At 44.9% G+C, this 18,162-nt stretch overlaps 1 protein-coding gene across 4 annotated transcripts in view; it reads right to left on the bottom strand.

Annotated features, from left to right (window-relative positions):
* The window catches only part of AGMO (alkylglycerol monooxygenase), an 890,221-nt gene that overhangs the window by 285,473 nt on the left and 586,586 nt on the right, over positions 1-18,162 (bottom strand). The window contains exon 14 of one of the 4 annotated variants that reach the window (XM_085630809.1): positions 11,313-11,461. The exons of the other annotated variants lie outside the window; for them this stretch is intronic. Coding sequence (XP_085486935.1) covers positions 11,321-11,461 — 141 coding nt within the window. The 3' untranslated portion in view covers positions 11,313-11,320. The remainder of the gene's footprint in view (positions 1-11,312; positions 11,462-18,162) is intronic. 4 annotated transcript variants of the gene reach the window in all.

The raw sequence follows: 18,162 nt of genomic DNA, 5'->3' as shown, positions 1-18,162 counted from the left end.
GGGGATGGAGTCCCCAGGACCTAACAAGACTCGGGGGTACATGGCCCCCACCCCTTTAAAATAAATACAGCCTGGGGGATGGGGTCCGCAGGGCTTGATAGGGCTCAAAGAGGGGGAGCACACAGCCCCCCTTCCCTTAACAATGTATATTGCCCTGGGGGATGGGGTCCCCAGGGCCATATTATGTTTGGGGAGGGAGGCCATGCAGCACCCCTACCCTTTAAAAAAAGGTTCCTGGGGGATGGGGCCCCTGTGGATGACCCCCACCACACAGTGTGGGTTTGGCTGGCTTTCAGGGGGCCGGCCACAGTGCTGGATACTGCAGCCCAGGACTTGTGGTCAACCCCCCACTGCGAATGGTGTGGGGTTGACTGCAAGTGGGGGATTGGCTGCAGTAGTTCAAAACATTATACGAATTCATGTAGGTATAAAGTTACTGTAATCATTGATTTTTTCAGTGAATATATATATATATTATCTACTGGCGGTCGCCAGTAGATAGTTATAGTTAGGACCGAGTTTCCATAGGAAATCTCAAAATTCTATTTTGAAAAACTTTGGCGCCGATTGACGAATCTTCGCGAAATTTTCAAAACTAATGGGGCGCTCCGCTCCTACCCTGAAAGTCTTGGGGTGATTCGTCAAGCGGGGACCGAGAAAAAGGGGGGGTCCCAAAATACGTTTTCCCCATGGATTTTTCCATAGGGACTTTAGTCGCAGCTACAGCCCGAACGGCTGAACAGAATTACGTGAAATTTGGCAGAGAGGTAGCCATAAGGTCCGTTTGGTGCCTTTTGCAGGTTTGGTGTAAATCTGTTCAGTATTTTCTGAGAAAATAGCATTTAAATCAATATATATATCTATACACGCGCAGCGTGCGCGCAGGGTGCGCGCACTCGGCCGTCCGCGAGCGCACTTCTGATTGGTTGTTACATCTTAGTAAACATTCGAATCGGTCGAAACCAGGAAGTGTCGGCCGCCATTTTGTCTCTCGCACTGAGAGGGGGGTGAAACACAAAGGAGAAAAACATGTAAAGGGGGCACGCTTGACAGTTCCTGACCCCCTAGCAGGGGTCAAGGGGTCCCAGGAAGTCCCCCAAGGGCAATTAAAAAAATGTAATTTTTTTCGGTAATTCGCCGAGTGCGCGAAGCGTGCGCGCACTATAGAAATGAAACAAATTCCGCGAGGTTCGCGCAGCGTGCGTGCACGGTATAAATGCTTTAAAATAAAATCGCAATGTCAATCCCCCCGTGTGCACACGCTGCGTGCAGCGCGGTGTGTATGCATGGCTTATGATATCAGTAACAGTTTATACCAAAACCCTTAACAACAAAGCGTATCATGTGTCCTCCTTGTGCGGACGGTGCGCGAAGTGCACCGTGCGTACATGGCCCATTAAGCGTAACGTGGGCGCGCGGTGCGCGTAGCGCACTGCGTGCCCACCGTGCGTGCACGGTGCGCAAAGTGCACCGTGCGTGCACGGCACTAACTGCGTAAAGTGGGCGCGAGGTGCGCAAAGTGCACCGCGTGCTCACCGTGCGCGCACGGAACGAACTGCGTGAAGTGGGCGTGTGGTGCGCAATGCGCACCGCGTGCCCACCGAGCACGCACCGTGCGCGAAGCGCACCGTGCGCGCACGGCACGAACGGCGTAAAGTAACTTAGCATTTAAAAAAACGTACAAATTCACTGAAAAAACCATAGGTTTCACACACGTTATAGTTAGGAATTAGCATTTAAAAAACCTTGCAAATTCACTTAAAAAACCATAGGTTTCACACGTGTTATAGTTAGTTGGGCATTTTCCTCATGAAAAACCAATGAAATTCCCCCGTTATAGTTAGTGCAGGCAACTATAACTCACGCGACCGTAATCCGCTGCTGATGACGTCAGATATTACATCACTGATGACATATGTGTCTTTCTGAAAAAAAAAAAAATATATATATGTATAGCTAAAAAAAAAAGGAAGAAGACATGGGTATATAAATGTGTAAATACAGTGATGTAATATCTGACGTCATCAGCAGCGGATTACGGTCGCGTGAGTTATAGTTGCCTGCACTAACTAAAACGGGGGAATTTCATTGGTTTTTCATGAGGAAAATGCCCAGCTAACTATAACATGTGTGAAACCTATGGTTTTTTAAGTGAATATAGATATATATATATATATATATATATATAGATTCACTTAAAAAACCATAGGTTTCACACATGTTATAGTTAGCTGGACATTTCACTCGTAAAAAACCAATGAAATTCCCCCGTTATAGTTACTGCAGGCAACTATAACTCACGCGACCGCAATCCTCTGCTGATGACGTCAGATATTACATCACTGATGACATATGTGTCTTTCTGAAAAATAAATATTTGTAATATATGTATAGCTAAAGATTAATGGAAGAAGACATGGGTAAATAAGTGTCTAAATACAGTGATGTAATATCTGACGTCATCAGCAGAGGATTGCGGTCGCGTGAGTTATAGTTGCCCGCAGTAACTATAACGGGGGAATTTCATTGGTTTTTTACGAGTGAAACGTCCAGCTAACTATAACATGTGTGAAACCTATGGTTTTTTAAGTGAATTTGCAAGGTTTTTTAAATGCTAATTCGTAACTATAACGTGTGTGAAACCTATGGTTTTTTCAGTGAATTTGTACGGTTTTTTAAATGCTAAGTTATGTTTTTATTTTATTTGTCATTTCAGATGTCATCAGTGATGTCATGAGTGATGTCACTGACCATGTCATGAGTGATGTAATATGTGACGTCATCAGCAGTGCATTGCGGGGGCGCGAGTTATAGTTAGCTGAACTAACTATAACAGGGGAATTTCTAGGGTTTTGTATGAGGGAAATGTCCAGCTAACTATACCGCCCTTGAAACCTATGGTTTTTTCAGTGAATTTCTAAGGTTTTTTAAATGCCAATTCCTAACTATAACGCCCCTGAAACCTATGTTTTTTTCAGTAAATTTCAAAGGTTTTTAAATGCTAATTCCTAACTATATCAGGCCTGAAACCTATGGTTTTTTCAGTGAATTTCAAAGGTTTTCTAAATGACAATTTTGAATGTATTAATTGTTATACTGATTTTTTTGATACTGATTTACTACATTTTTTAAACTATTTATTTGTAGATATTTTTTTTAATTACATTATAATTACATTACAATACAAAATATACTTTCTCAGAATGAATTACTTTAGTTTAAATACTTGGCAAATAGGCAACAGACTTTTAAGTACAGTAGTTACAGTTGTTGCAATGGGCAACACAATTTCAGAGACAAAGCACCATTGAGCTCAATGTGAATTTCTAGTTAAATGCAATTAGTTACTTTATGGATTACTTTTCTAACCACATGACTGAATCCTAGATTCAGTCCTTGGACATCTCCTGTAAACAGTTGAGTAAAAGCGCTTTCGTTACAGTAGTGATTTTTAAGGAATATTATTGTATTTTAAAAGTTGACACTTTGAAACTTTTCCCATAGAATCACCAATGTTATCCTGTGGCAGAAAATTCACTTAGCAGGTAAGTAGTGTTATCGTTACTTTTTCTTACTCAGTGGTGGATCCTGGATCCAGCACTGGCCAACCTCCTGTAAACAGTTGAAAGAATGTGTTTAAGTCATACAGACGATTTTTTAGGAATATTTTAATTTGTGAAAATAGACACTAAGGGCCTCATGTAGGTAGCCAAATACCGGTCGGTAACGGCCGAAATTCGGTAAATATCCCGTTACCGACCGGTATTTAGGCATTTGCGATGTAGGTGGCTGATTACTGGATTCGGTATTTACCGAATCGGATTTTAAGAAATCGGTAAAATACCGATTCGGTAAATACCGAATCCAGAAATGACATGTAGGGGGCACTCAAGTGAGTGCATCATTGGTGTCTGGATTCGTTATTTACCACCAACTCCAAGTTGATGGTAAATGACGAATACCTTTAAAAAAGCCTTTTTGTGCCATTTGAAAAGTGCCATGTGGCAGACATACATGCCCTTAGGGCATGTATGTGCGCCACATGTGCACACATGCACGAATCAGGGGTGCAACAGGGTGTCAATGTGACACCCTGCCACCCATGATAATGCCTCCCCTATTACCGATTCGATATTTACCGAATTGGTAATGGTAACTGGCTTCCCAGTCATTCCTATGGGCCTCCAGGCTCATAGGAATGAATGGGAAGGGATGCATTATTAATGATTCGGTAAATACCGATTCTTAAATACCGATATTTACCGAATCGGTAATAATTACCGATTGTTTACCTACATTACATTTACCGATTCATAAATACCGAATCGGTAAAATTCGGTATTTAAGAATCGGTAAATGTTATTTACCTACATATGGCCCTTAGAAACTTTTCTGGTGAAAACCACACAATGGATTCCTATGGAAGGAAATACAAGTTACTGGTAAGTACGCTTAGAATTACTTTTCAGGGTCAGTGCTGAGCTAAATGATGCAGCCCTGGGTTCTCTCCTGATAACAGGTGAGTAAATCGGAATTCGTAGTTCGGCTGATTTTAGAGGAATATTTGTACGTTTCAAAAATGGACACTTAGAAAATTTTCTTGCGAAAACCACACAATGGATTCCTATGGAAGGAAATACAAGTTACTGGTAAGTACGCTTAGAATTACTTTTCAGGGTCAGTGCTGGGCTAAAAGATGCCGCACTGGGTTCTCTCCTGATTACAGGTGAGTAAATCGGAATTCGTAGTTCGGCTGATTTTAGAGGAATATTTGTACAATGGTGAAGGAAGGGGAGGGGCCTGAGGTGACGTGTGCAAACACGCCCTGTGGCGCGTTTTAAGTTGGGGAATTAATTCTTCTTCAATCCTGAGGTCCCCTGGTTGCCAACTAGCCCACCAGGTACCTCCAGTATGCGCCAGGAAACTGCATTGCAGAGAGGTATTCAGAGGCCACGCCCCTTTTTACAACACTCTGCAACACAGCTCCGTGGCACTTACTGGAGGTACCTGGTGGGCTAGTTGGTCCCCAGGGACCCTCAGGATTGAAGAGGAATTTATTCCCCAACTTAAAAAGCGCCACAGTGCGTGTTTGCACAGATCTCACCTCAGGCCCCGCCCTCTACCTTCACCACTGTGCAAACGCGCCCCGTGGGGTGTTTTAAGTTGGGGGATTAAGTCCCCTTGAATCCTGAGGTCCCCTGGCGGCCAACTAGCCCACCAGGTACCTCCAGTAAGCGCCAGGGAGCTGCCTTGCAGAGAGGTCTTCAGAGGCTACACCCCTTTTTACAACACTCTGCAACGCAGCTCCGTGGCGCTTAGTGGAGGTACCTGGTGGGCTATTTGTCCCCTAGGGGACATCTGGATTGAAGAGGAATGAATTTCCCAACTTAAAACGAGCCACAGGGCGTGTTTGCACAGTATCACCTCAGGCCCCGCCCCCTACCTTCACCCCGTGGCGTGTTTTAAGTTGGGAGATTAAGTCCCCTTGAATCCTGAGGTCCCCTGGCGGCCAACTAGCCCACCAGGTACCTCCAGTAAGCGCCAGGGAGCTGCGTTGCAGAGATGTGTAAAAAGGGGCGTGGCCTCATTACACCTCTCTGCAACGCAGCCCCCTGGCGCATACTGGAGGTTCCTGGTGGGCTAGTTGGCCCCCAGGGACCCCAGTATTGAAGGGTAATTCGTTCCCCCTCTGCAAACGCGCCAGGGGGCGTGTTTGCAGAGTGGTGTAAGGAGGGGGCGTGGCCTTTGGCCCGATCCTTCCCCCCCTCTGTTTTTTAGAAGGGGGGCTGTGTAGCCCCCCTTCTTTTTCTTATTTTTTGGCCCTGGGGACCCCATCCCCCAGGGCCTGCCCCCAATTTTGATATATTTTTTTTTTAAACGGGAAGGGGGCCGCGTGGCTCCCCTCCCCAGGCCATAATTTGCCCCGGGGACCCCATCCCCCGGGGCATGGCCCTTTAAAAAAAAAAACATTTTATGGAGGGGGGCTGCATAGGCCCTCTCCTGTGCCACCTATGGCCCCGGGGACCCCATCCCCCGGGGCCTGACCTCCATTGGGGGCCGTGGGGGGGTCCCCAATCCCCCCACGGCCCCGCCGGCTCCCCGCGTCCTGCGGGAGCCGGCATTGCTTTTCCACATGGGGAGCAGCTAACATGCTGCTCCCCGTGTGGAAAAGCAATCGTCTTTGGTATTTGGAAGAGAGAGCAGGTTTCCTGCTCTCTCTTCCAAATAGCAAAGCAGGTTTGCTATGGCAGGGCGGGAGCCACAAGGCTCCCACCCTGCCATAGCAAACAGCAGTGTCCCGGGGGTGGGCACCCCGGGACACTGCAGGAGCCGGCCCTGGGGGGTGGTGGTCCCCAGGGCCATCATTGGCTCCAGGGGGGGGCCGTGCGGCCCCCTCACTTAAGTTAAAGCCCCCGGGGGTGGTGGTCCCCGGGGCTTGGGGGTCCGTATCGGACCCCCTATTTTACATATTCAGTGCCCTGTGGAGGTGGCGGTCCCCGGGGCGAGTGGGGGGGCTCGAGCCCCCCCCCACACAGGGTTTTATTTTTTAAAAAAAGCCACGGGGTGGCGGTCCCCGGGGCTGCGGGGGGCCATGAGCCCCCCCGCATACATTAACATAAGCCACTGGGGGTGGTGGTCCCCGGGGCTGGGGGGCCCCTCTGGGCCCCCCATTATAAAACCATATTGCCCCCAGGACGTGGCCCCCCCGGGGGCTAAATCTAAATGAAGCGCGGGAGCCCGCGCTTCGTTTTTTTTTCGTTAGCGGGATGCACGGACCCTTCGCCATCCCGCGATTTAAAAAACAAAACAATAATTTTTTTGGGCCTTGGGGGTCCTTGTGGGACCCCCTGAGCAGGCCTAGGGGGTCAGGGTGTTTCTACACAGCCCCCTTCTTGCGTTTTGCGTCTTTGTTTTTGTGCTTTCTTGTGCCTCGGTTCTACCGAGGCACAAGATCGCTGCCAACACTTCCTGATTCAGAGTGTTGGCAGCCAATTAGCATTCAGCTCGTGCTCGGGAGGGTTCGGGGAGGGTGCGTGGAGGATCCGCGGATCATCCGCGGCCATGGATATCACTAACTTTTTTACCTTAATTTCTCAGGAACTACTGAACAGATTCCCACCATTTATGCAAAAGGCACGAGTCTGATCTGAGGACTACCTCTTTGCCAAATTTGGTGTCATTTCGTTCAGCGGTTCGGGCTGTAGCTGCGACAACAGATCCTATGGGAAATTGCATTAGGAAAACGCGTTTTGGGACCCCCCTTTTTTCTCGGCCCCCGCTTGACGAATCAAGGGAAGGAGCGGAGCGGAGCTGGCCAAAAGTTTGGAAAATTTTGCGAAGATTCGTCAATCGGCGCCACAGATATTCCCAATAGAATGTTGCGGATTTCCTATGGAAAATAGGTCCTAACTATAACTATCTACTGGCAACCGCAAGTAGATAATATATATATATATATATACATATATATATATATATATGTAGAGAGAGAGAGAGAGAGAGAGAAGCTTTTGGTAAGCCATATTATCCACACACAGAGACGTAAACAACCTAAAAAGATGATTACTACAAGGAATTGGAACAAATTTAACTCCACTTCCTTTTCTCAGGCATTAATAAAGAGGGAACCCAGATTGGACAAAGACACTAACCGTGCCAATGACCAACTAGATTCATGGATCTCCGAGATGCTAAATGAGATAGCACCTTGCAGTACGGGGATCCCGAAAAGGCAGAGTGCTACCGCTCCATGGTTTAATAAGGAACTAGCGCAGGCCAAAAAACTATGTAAAAAGCTTGAACGAACATGGAGGAAGGACTATTGCAATAAGGCCAGAGAAGAGTATAAGCACAAGCTCAAACGATATCACTCACAAATTAAGAAAGTCAGAGGCACATTCTATTAAAAAATTGAAAGAGCCAGAAATGCCCCTAAAGAACTATTTACCATATTGAAGTCACTGAAAACGCAGAAAGAGTCCAATGAACAACCTACCTCTAGGGAAAGCTGCGATACGATAGCTGAGTTCTTTGCCGCGAAGGTAAAGAACATCTATGAAACCTTCCCTATAGAAGCCAGCTTAGGTACCAGCACAAATAACTCTGACAAAAAACCTCCCGTAGAAGGGACGCTGGATGAATTTACCATTTACAGTCTAGCGGTACTTACGGACATAGCCAGAGGAATAAAATCTGGCTCCCCCGTAGATGTTGAAAGACCAGATATAATTATGGAAGGAGCCAACCCCATTATGCCATATATTTTAGATATTATCTCTCGCTCCTTCCATGAAGGTGTGGTGCCTGCGAAATGGAAACAAGCTAATGTCAACCATTGAAAAAGAATACTCAAATTAAACATACTGTACTAGAAAACCTACGCCCGATTTCTCTACTGCCTTTTGTAGCAAAGATTGCGGAGAAGATAACCAACAAACAATTAGTTGATATACATAAATAAATACGATCTACTACACCCCTCACAGTCAGGTTTTAGAAGCGCTCACTCAACCGAATCGGCACTGCTTCATGCCACGGAAGCGCTGTGGAAACATGCCATGAAGGTGATACTGCCGCACTGATCCTCCTTGATCTCAGTGCGGCTTTTGACACCGTATCACATCAGCTGCTCCTACAAAGACTGGAAGCATGTGGCATTAGGAATAAAGCCTTGAGCTGGTTGGTGTTCTTCCTCTCTGGTCGTAGCTTTAGAGTGTTTCAAACACCTTACCTATCCAAGAGTATGCCTCTTACTCAGGGGGTTCCTCAGGGCTCTATACTGAGTCCTACTCTTTTCAATCTATATGTAAGTCTCCCTAGCTGAGTATGTGGAACAACATAACATATCGATTGTTTCATACGCTGATGACACGCAGCTAATTGTTCTGTTATCTCAAAACGATGAGCAAGCATCCAACCGTTTCTCCAAATGCCTATCAGAAGTCGCGAACTGGATGTCCAACCACTGCCTCAAATTAAATGGAAATAAAACTGAGGTAATGGTTGTGGGCAGGTTGCCAACCATTTGGTCATCTGCTTGGTGGCCAGAATCTTTAGGCCAACTGCCCAACCCGAAAACCGAAGTTAAAAATCTAGGAATCTACTTTGACTCTGAGCTGAACTTCATCAACCAGATTCACAGGGTTGCGGGCAAATGCTATGGAGCTATAAAAAGCCTGCGAAAGATCCTTGATCTCCTGCCTTCTAGTGACAGGAAAACAATTGTCCATGCGACAATAACCTCGCAACTGGATTATGGCAATATCCTATATCTCTGAGCTACTAAAGGGGGATTAGCCAAACTACAGCGGGTACAAAATGCCGCTGCTCGACTTGTACTCGGCCTACCAAGAAGAGCAAACTCGGAGAATGCCCTGAAGCAACTGCACTGGTTGCCAGTAGAAAAGAGGGTCATTTTTAAGGCATTGTGCTATGGCCACCGCATCCTCAGGAAGTCCGGCCCCAAATACCTTCATTCTCTCATAATAGAATACACACCTGGTCGGAATCTGCGGTCCTTAGGTAAGGCCTTGGTTAAAGTACCAAGGATATACAAGGCCAGACTAGGAGCCCGCTCCTTCAGCTAAAGGGCGGCAAAAACCTGGAACCCTCTGCCGATAGCCCTAAGAACAGAGACATCCGAAAAATATTTCCGCAAACAACTAAAAACTTGGCTGTACAGAAGGACCGAACTCCCATAGATATATAGCTAGCGCCTCTCCTTTTCTGTAACAGCTCTCTCTCATGTGTCTTAGCGCGGGGACACACCGTTTGGTGTAACCAAGCGCTCTATAAATGGATAAAACTAAACTAAACTAAACATTGGTTTGTGGTTTGTTCAACTGTCATTCACATTTTGCCTCTACCCACCACAGCATATGGCATGAAGCAATCAGTCAACCCACTGCAGACAGTGAAGCTCTTGTACAGTGAATGACAGCATTTTGCCTGATCACAAGTGTGAATTAACCAAAAACACAATGTATTGAAGCACCACAGCCATTCTTTATCTTTTGGTTTCTTTTTCTAAAATGTCTTCAGCTTACATTCATTTACAAATAATAAAAGCTTTTGTTTACACCAAAAGGAATCATTTATCCCTGTGAAGTGGATTAAACCTACAGTAGTGTCAGCATGCTAGGAAGCACCCATTAGTTTCTCATAAAATTGTATGCGCTTTTTAAATGCAATTTTTTTATTGCAAACATATGGTTGCCACATTTAGTTGGCTGCATGCTTTTGTTTTTCATCTTTCTCTTTTCATGATTGCAAAAAAAGAAATACCAGCTTCCCAATCCAGCCAGGCCTACAGGCTTTGCCAATGTGTCTTAAATGTTGTAATCACTTGAACATTTCACAAAGAATTGCAGACATTTGCCAAGAATATTAATCATTTTATGCTACAAATCTCAGATTTTCAGGCTTTAGTTCCAGGTTTCCACTGAAGAAACTTAGGGCATGAAAGAAGCCAGCGCATGAGACTTTGCACAATGCAGCATCGCCACAAAATAGCCTCAGGGCAATTGCAGTTTCTCTGGGAAAGACTTGTGGCATCTCAACTGTATTTAATAAGAGCAGCTGGCAGCTTGCAAACATTTACTGAAAAGGAGACTTCACACACCTGAGATATAGGAGCAGACAGTGACTGTCAGCTGGTAGGACAGATGAATAGAAGAGGGTGGCAATGTCAGGTGAGCTTCTGAGAACGTGCACTAATAAGTGTGGGACATGCAAAAAAACTTTAGACCTACAACTGACTTATCATGATGTGGGCCAGACTGGCCTTAGCCGGCATCAGGCGTTTGCGCAGGAGGCTGGAAGGGTAGGAGCTGGTTTTGGAGTGGTGGAGGCTGGTTTTGAAGCAGTGGGGGCCGGTTATGTTACTGCGTGCCGGTTTTGCAGCAATGCTGCAATATTGGTCCCCAGTAACAAACGCAGCAGAGCTGGGGGCCGATTTTATTTAGCACCAGTTCTTCATGCTTGTCACACAGGTCCCGTATCCCCCATCCACCCCTGGGTGTAGGGGCCGGTCCGATAAAATTGGCAGGGCTGATTTGGGTTTCCAGACCAGCTCTCGTCATGGCTAGAAAAAACATTTTATTTCAAGGATATGGACACCAAATTTAGGCGGCGGCATGCTCTCTTTTTTTTCTTTCTATTTTTGTTGCATACACTTGCAATAAAAATAATAACTACACCACCAGCTTATGAAAGGCAGAAACAAAACCATCAATCAAGTTGCAGAGCTGGCTCCACCACAGAGATGCCTACTTTAAAGCTTCTCAACGACATAACTGGTGAGACAAACATACCTGGAGTATTAAAGGGAATACCTAGCCAGGAAATTCCTCGATTGGAAATTCTGAACAGATAATTCTGCAGAAAATAAATTCTGTAGTAGTGCTGCATCCATCTCACTTCCCCATCTGGGACTTAACCGGATCCCCTCTGCTTTCAGAAACTGTTGAAAACACGTGTTATAAAGTTACCTAATAAAGTGAATATCTACTTGTATTTTATGCAACCATCTTCGACCTTTCATTTATGCACCATCATCAAATGCTACGAAAATTTCCAATTCTTTGCTGTTATTTGAAAAGTGCACACATTTTCTGGTATTGCACTATACAAGAATTATGAAAATAAATTGGTAAGGGGCATACTATAATAGTCTACACCTGGGCATGCACTGCGAAACCAAGGCATATCATAGAAGTGAATGGTCTTACTAGTCAATGTGAGCAGTATCCACGGGGGGAGGGGCGGGCTAATGTGCTAGTGTGGCTAATGAACATGACAGGCAGAAAGGTTCACATTTCATTGTGGATTTCATGGGAAAATATCTGTATTTTCTGAAACTGAAGAGGCAAGTTTCGTAAATAAAATGGGTTTTTACTAGAATGAAAAGAGGATATTTTGAAGTAATACATAGTGCATTTTCTGTAACAAACCATCAAGCTTTTGTTAGGGGAAAATGGATGCAAATGATTAATAGCTGGTATTATAAGCTAGATAAATGTTAAAACGAAGTTAAAATAGTTTGTTTACCATAAAATAGAATGAAAAGATTTGTATTGTAAAATGAATTATTTTATCATAGTATGCAGCTGTATTTTAAAGGCTTTGTTTGAGGTAGCAGTTGTTTTATCTGGTATATAGTAAAAGGTTGCATTTAAGGGAAACGTGAAGTACTTTCAGAAGTAGAAATGCCAATGTTTTTGTTAAAATTAGTGCAGTCCCTAAATATATTTGGACTTGCTATTGGATGCAAAATCTTGTTGATTTGGGGCTGTCACTGCTGATATTATGCTAACATTTAAACAGTGCAACATTTCAAACCTCAAGCGGAACCATATTTTGGTTTATTTTTATTGACTTATATTTACAGATTTGTGTGACATTATTAGCATTACATATAGCTTTTGTTGCTCCTAACTTAATGGATATGCCTGAGCCTGTGAAGTCTCAGTTGGCAGTATAGCATGTCTGCAGAACGAGCCTATATAAAGTAAGCTAGACATGGCTAGCATCTTCAGACGAATTGAAGGAAGTTACTTTAAAAACATTTAGATTTTTGTAAAGTTGTGCTGGTTAACCTTTCAATGTAAATGCATTGAGGCACTATCTAAACTAGATTAGGCAATATGAAGAAACACATTCCCATTTCACATTGTTCTTCGCCTCCCGAGGACAGATAGACTCCCTGCTCCCAATTGTGATTGCAGAAAAAAGGAATTATTTTAAGTATGGCTGGGGTTTGTTCCTTTCTTAAGTTTCTCCTACCATTGTAACACCACACTAAGTAAGGGGTAGTGCATTGTGCACTTCTGAGTAAGTGGGCAAACGAAGATGACCTTTTGGAGTGCAATGTTTAAAACATATGCCTGCACTCAATGATTTATTAGTAACAAAGATGGCAGTGTTTAAAACCCACTTCATGAATTGATAGTTAGCCTTTTCTGCCCCAAAGCAACACACTGGACCAGCCCGGAAACATTAACTTAAAAAACATACAAAAATGGCTCAGCAATCCATCTATAAAGACTGGATTTCAATCGGAAACACAGTTCTTCCATTATCTGAGTATATTCGAGTGGGGAAGGATTTTAGTGTGTATTTTCTTAACCTTCTTAGTTACACATGATGTATTTATGTGTGCACTGTTCATCATTTCAACTGTTCCGGCGTTGGCCGTTCAGGCCCACACTCAATGTCCCAATTTGGCTTTGGATGTTAGAATATTTGGTGACTATTGCGGAAACATAATTTTCCTTAAATCTTATGAACACCAGTGTGCAAGGAACTATTATATTAAATAGAGCTCTTATGAGTATAGCAACTAATTTAAGTAACGCATCTTGAACCATTACAGGGGGATACCGAGCAAAATAAAAACTAATATATATATAGCAAGAATGCACATTAGCGAAAACACAGCATATTGAGCCTCACCAAATCAAACTCAGCGACATAAAACAGATTATCTAGAATTAAATAAGCAAGCAGGGTTTAACGTTTCTCTTTTAACAATCCCTGCCGTTGTTGTTGAATTGTGCCCTCATGACATGTGCTCTGAATTTTCATGAGCCGATTAAAGAAATAACTAGCAACTATAAGGCTTGCTTTCGATATAAACTGGATATTTCACTGCATTCTGCATATTTCACAAAAGAAAACAGACATGCAATGGATGCAGCTGGGTGTGAGAATGTAAAGCCAATAGGTTTACCAGGCCAAACCTGAGAAAATCAAGTGTTTTTATAAGTATTTTCCAAAGGAAAGATCCACATTAGTCATCGCAAGATGTACTTGTATACAATAGACAGTTGTGTGGATTACACTCAAATAACTCATTAAACAATGCAGGTTGGACAACAAAAATCTTTAAGTGTTCAAAAAGATACTTCTTAGAAGTATACAGAATATATAGCAGCAAACGGTAGCTATCATTTATTGTGACACAGAAGCAAAAATACCTTTTTGTTTCAACAAACTAGGCTAGCAGGTTATCTAGTATGGGTTTATTTAGAGTATGGAAGACAGGCTACTTCGCCGCAAGTCATCTGACTATTTAGAGTCAGGAGGACTGTGATGTTTCTACTGAAGGTAGCCCCACTGGCTCTTCCGGAGAAAACCATAGATCAATGGCCCAATGAAGTGCAGGCTTTCAGTCTAAAACTCTCAGTGCAACCCACCTATTTAGAGCAGATAGTCTGATGTACTGTTTTTTCCTGTTCAGGACCGCCAGGAAAAACTGGTGGTCCAGACCAGAAAAAAAAATGACCCTCATACTATGTGAGAAAACTTCCCATGTTTGAGAGCCATAGTTAAGTTTTTCTTTTGCAAAAGCAAATTCCTGCTTTGGAAGTTTGTTTTTGTGAAGCAAAAAAAGGTTTCTCAACAGCAGCATGAAACATGGCAGATGCGCAGCAAATGTACAGTGCCTTCAGAGGAATTGTCGTGGAGGCTCCTCTGAAGATGGATCCTCTGAAGGCAAAGACATACATATTCAATGTAAAACCCAAAGGTTAAAGTGATGCTATAGTTAGGCGTCAGTAAAGAAAATACTGTTTTAAATGTACAAAACCACTAAAATTCACCAGTTATTTTTGTCACACCTTGTGACCTAAGGTAACTATAACTCATGTGATGTCATTTGAGGTGTAATTAGCAGTGCATGCAAGGGTGTGAGCTATAAGTACTAGAGGTACTGGTAAAATTCAGTGATTTGTATGTTTGAAACAGCATTTTTTTAATGACATCTTCGCCTAACTATAACATTACTTTAACCTTTGCTTTTTTCAGTGCATTTCTAGGTTGTTTTTTAAGGGGAAGTAATATTTTATTCCATACACAAAGCCAATCCACACCCTGTATGGCCTTTGGCTGTGCAAGGCAGGGGTTTGGGCTCGGGGCTTGGTCTGTAGCCAGGCCCTGCATCCAAACCCCACGGGCATGGGGACGGGTATTCCCTACTGGCGGTCGCCAGTAGGTAGTAATAGTTGGGAACTATTATCTATAGGAAAAGCGTTTTTTGATTTGCCAATATCTTTGGTGCCGTTTGATGAATCTTTGCGAAATTGTCAAAACTGGTGGGGAGCTTCTGTGCTTAAAGTTTCAGGGTGATTCATCAAGCGGGGGCTGGGAAAAAAGGGGGGTCCCAAAGCGCATTCTCCCCATGTTAATTTCCATATGAATTTTTGGAACAGGCTACAACCCGAACTGCTGAACGGAATTACACTAAACTTGGCAAAAAGGTAGCTCTTTTTTTAAATGGTGTAAATCTGTTCATTAGTTCCTGAGAAATTAAAAATAGAAAAAATATCGATATCTGAGCACCGAGGAGGAATCGCGAACCCTCCCGAGCACGAGCTTCATTCTGATTGGCTGCCAACACCCCAAGCCAGAATGTGTTGGCAGCCATCTTGTGACTTGGTAACAAAAAATGGTGAAAAACAAGAAAAGGGGGCAGGGTAGAAGCACCCTGACCCCCTAGGCCTGCTGAGGGGGTCCCTTAAGGACCCCCAGACCAAAAAAAAGAATTAAAAAAAAAAACAACCAAATTTGCCTTGCGTTCGCGAATTTGGCAGAGAAAATTTAATAAAAACAAAGCGCGGACTCCCGCACTTCGTTTTCTATTAACCCCCGGGTGGGGCAGCTCCCAGGGGCACTCACCAATTCATTTGCGGGGGCCCGTGGGGGCCCCTGCAGCCCCAGGGACCGCCACCTCCCCGGGGTTTATTCAATTTTATGTGGGGGGCACGCGGCCCCCTGCCCTGTCATAGCAAACTCTGCTTTGGTTATTGGAGGTGAGAGAAGGAAACCTGCTTTTGCTTCCAAAAACCAAAGCAGAATTGCTTTAGTACAACGGGAGCTGCATGTCAGCAGCTCCCCTTGTGCAAAAGCAATGCTGGCTCCCGCAGGACACGTGGCACCGGCGGGATAATGGGGGCATTGGGGCTGCCCCCACGATAACCAACAGAGAGGCCAGGCCCCAGGGGATGGGGTCCCTGGGGCCAGAAGTGGCCCGGGAGGGGGCCACGCGGACCCCCTCACCTGTAATCAAGAAATACATTTTAGAAAAATCTGAAAGGCCGGCCCCAGGGGAGGGGGGTCCTCGGGGCTGAAATTGGCCCGGGAGGGGGGCCACGTGACCCCTTCCCATTTTTCTTTCTTCTTATTTTATAAAAAGGGGTCAGGCCCAGTGGGAAGGGGTCCCCAAGGCCCCAAAAATGGTAAAAGAAGGGGGGCCACACAGCCCCCATCTAAAAAAAAAAAAAAAAGCCGGCATCTCGCCAGAGGCCCCGCCCCCTCCCTGCACCACTCTGTAAATGTGCCCCCCTGGTGCGCTGTAAGTTAGGTAATTAATTCCCCTTGAATCCTGAAGGTCCCTGGGGCCAACTAGCCCACTGGGTACCTCCAGTATGCACCACAGAGCTGCGTTGCAGAAAGGTGGTCCGAGGCCACACCCCTTTTTACACCACTCTGCAAACACGCCTCTTGGCGCACTGGTGGTGGGGCGATGAGGTCCTCTTGTGTCCTGAGGACCTCAGTAAACAAGTGGACTTCATCCCCCGAGCAGCAATTCGCCAGGAGCTGTGCTTAAAGAGTGGTGTAAAAAGCGGACGTGGCCTCCGACCACTCTCAGCAATCCAGGAGTGTGGCGCTTACTGGCGGTACCTGGTGGGCTAGTTGGCCCCAGGGACCCTCAGGAATGAAGTGGACTTTAATACCCCAACTTAGAACGCACCAGGAGGCGCTATTGCAGAGTGGGGGGGAAAGGGGGCGTGTGCTATGTCTACCTCTCAGCAATCCCACTGTGAGGGCTTACTGGAGGTAAGAGGTAGGCTAGTTGGCCCCTAAAGGACCCCCAGCAGCAAAGGAGACTTCAATTCCCTTCCATGAGCGTGCCAGGCAGCGTGTTTGCAGAGTGGTGGGCAAAGGGGGCATGGCCTGCTATGAGAACTTAGTAATCCTGCTGTGTGGGGCTTACTAGAGGTTAAAGGAGGGGTAGTTGACCACCAAGGATGTCCTTGTGGGCCAACTACCCCTTTTGTTACCTCCAGTAAGTCCCACACAGTGTGATTGCTAAGACGTCTTCGGAGGCCATGCCTCCCTTTCTCCAACACTCTGAAAATGCGCCTCCTGGCAGACTACGGGATGGGGGATGAAGTCCAATTTACTTCTGAGGGACTTGATAGCTAGTTGGACATTTCACTCGTACAAAACCAGTGAAATTCGTCCGTTAGAGTTAGTTCAGCTAACTATAAATCACGCCCCTGCAATGCACTGCTGATGACATCACATATTACATCACTCATGACATGGTCAGTGACATCACTGATGACATCACTGATGACATCTCATATGACATCACTGAAGACATCATCCATGTGATATTCTGATGCACCTCCTCAAACCCTAATATAACCTTTGATACACCCACTCAGCCGACATGTTACAAGGCAGGGAGGAGGCGGCGGATGAAATGTTCAATGAATGCCCTAGTACCCTAACACAAACACAAGCTACTAACGTGGGAATAACAAGACAGCCTTCAAACATAAAAGAACTATATAAACAACTGGAGAAGCTCATGAAAACCCAGCAAGCCCAATGGTGGGAGCATAAGTCACTATCAAAATATTTAGAAGTGGGCAGGATTCCACGAGGTCTCCAAAATATGCTTGCTCCTAGTTATGAGAAACCCAACCCTAATATGCTGCGTGAGTGGGCAGAGAGCTATTTGGAGGCTTCCAGAAACCTCATGATAATCCTAATCAAATATGCAGTCAGTGACAGAGTGGATTTGCAAAATAAAATCGACAAGATTAATGAGCAAATTGCACTTCTAGAAAACAGGACCACAACATCTAATGTGAGAGAGGCAATGTTGGCACGTCCCAAAAAAGAGGAGGACATAATTAAAAAGCGCAAAACTTTTAAATTCCAACAAGATAAAATTGACTATAAGAGAGGCCAAATCTTTACATTTGCGCACAAATACGACGCTGTTAAAGCCATTCCGAAAGCAGTAAGATTCACTACAGATCGTGGCAACCGAGCAGGTCCTAGCAATGAGGTACCAACAGCTTCATCAATGTCAGACCTAAGCTCCCCTGTCAAAAGTGAGTCGGAAGCTGAATTATGCACAGGCGCCGC

Source organism: Triturus cristatus, chromosome 10 (genome assembly GCF_964204655.1).
Source record: "Triturus cristatus chromosome 10, aTriCri1.1, whole genome shotgun sequence".
In the NCBI taxonomy this organism is placed as follows: domain Eukaryota; kingdom Metazoa; phylum Chordata; class Amphibia; order Caudata; family Salamandridae; genus Triturus; species Triturus cristatus.
The sequence above is the reverse complement of the archived record's forward strand: the minus strand, read 5'-3'. Positions and strand labels throughout refer to the sequence as shown.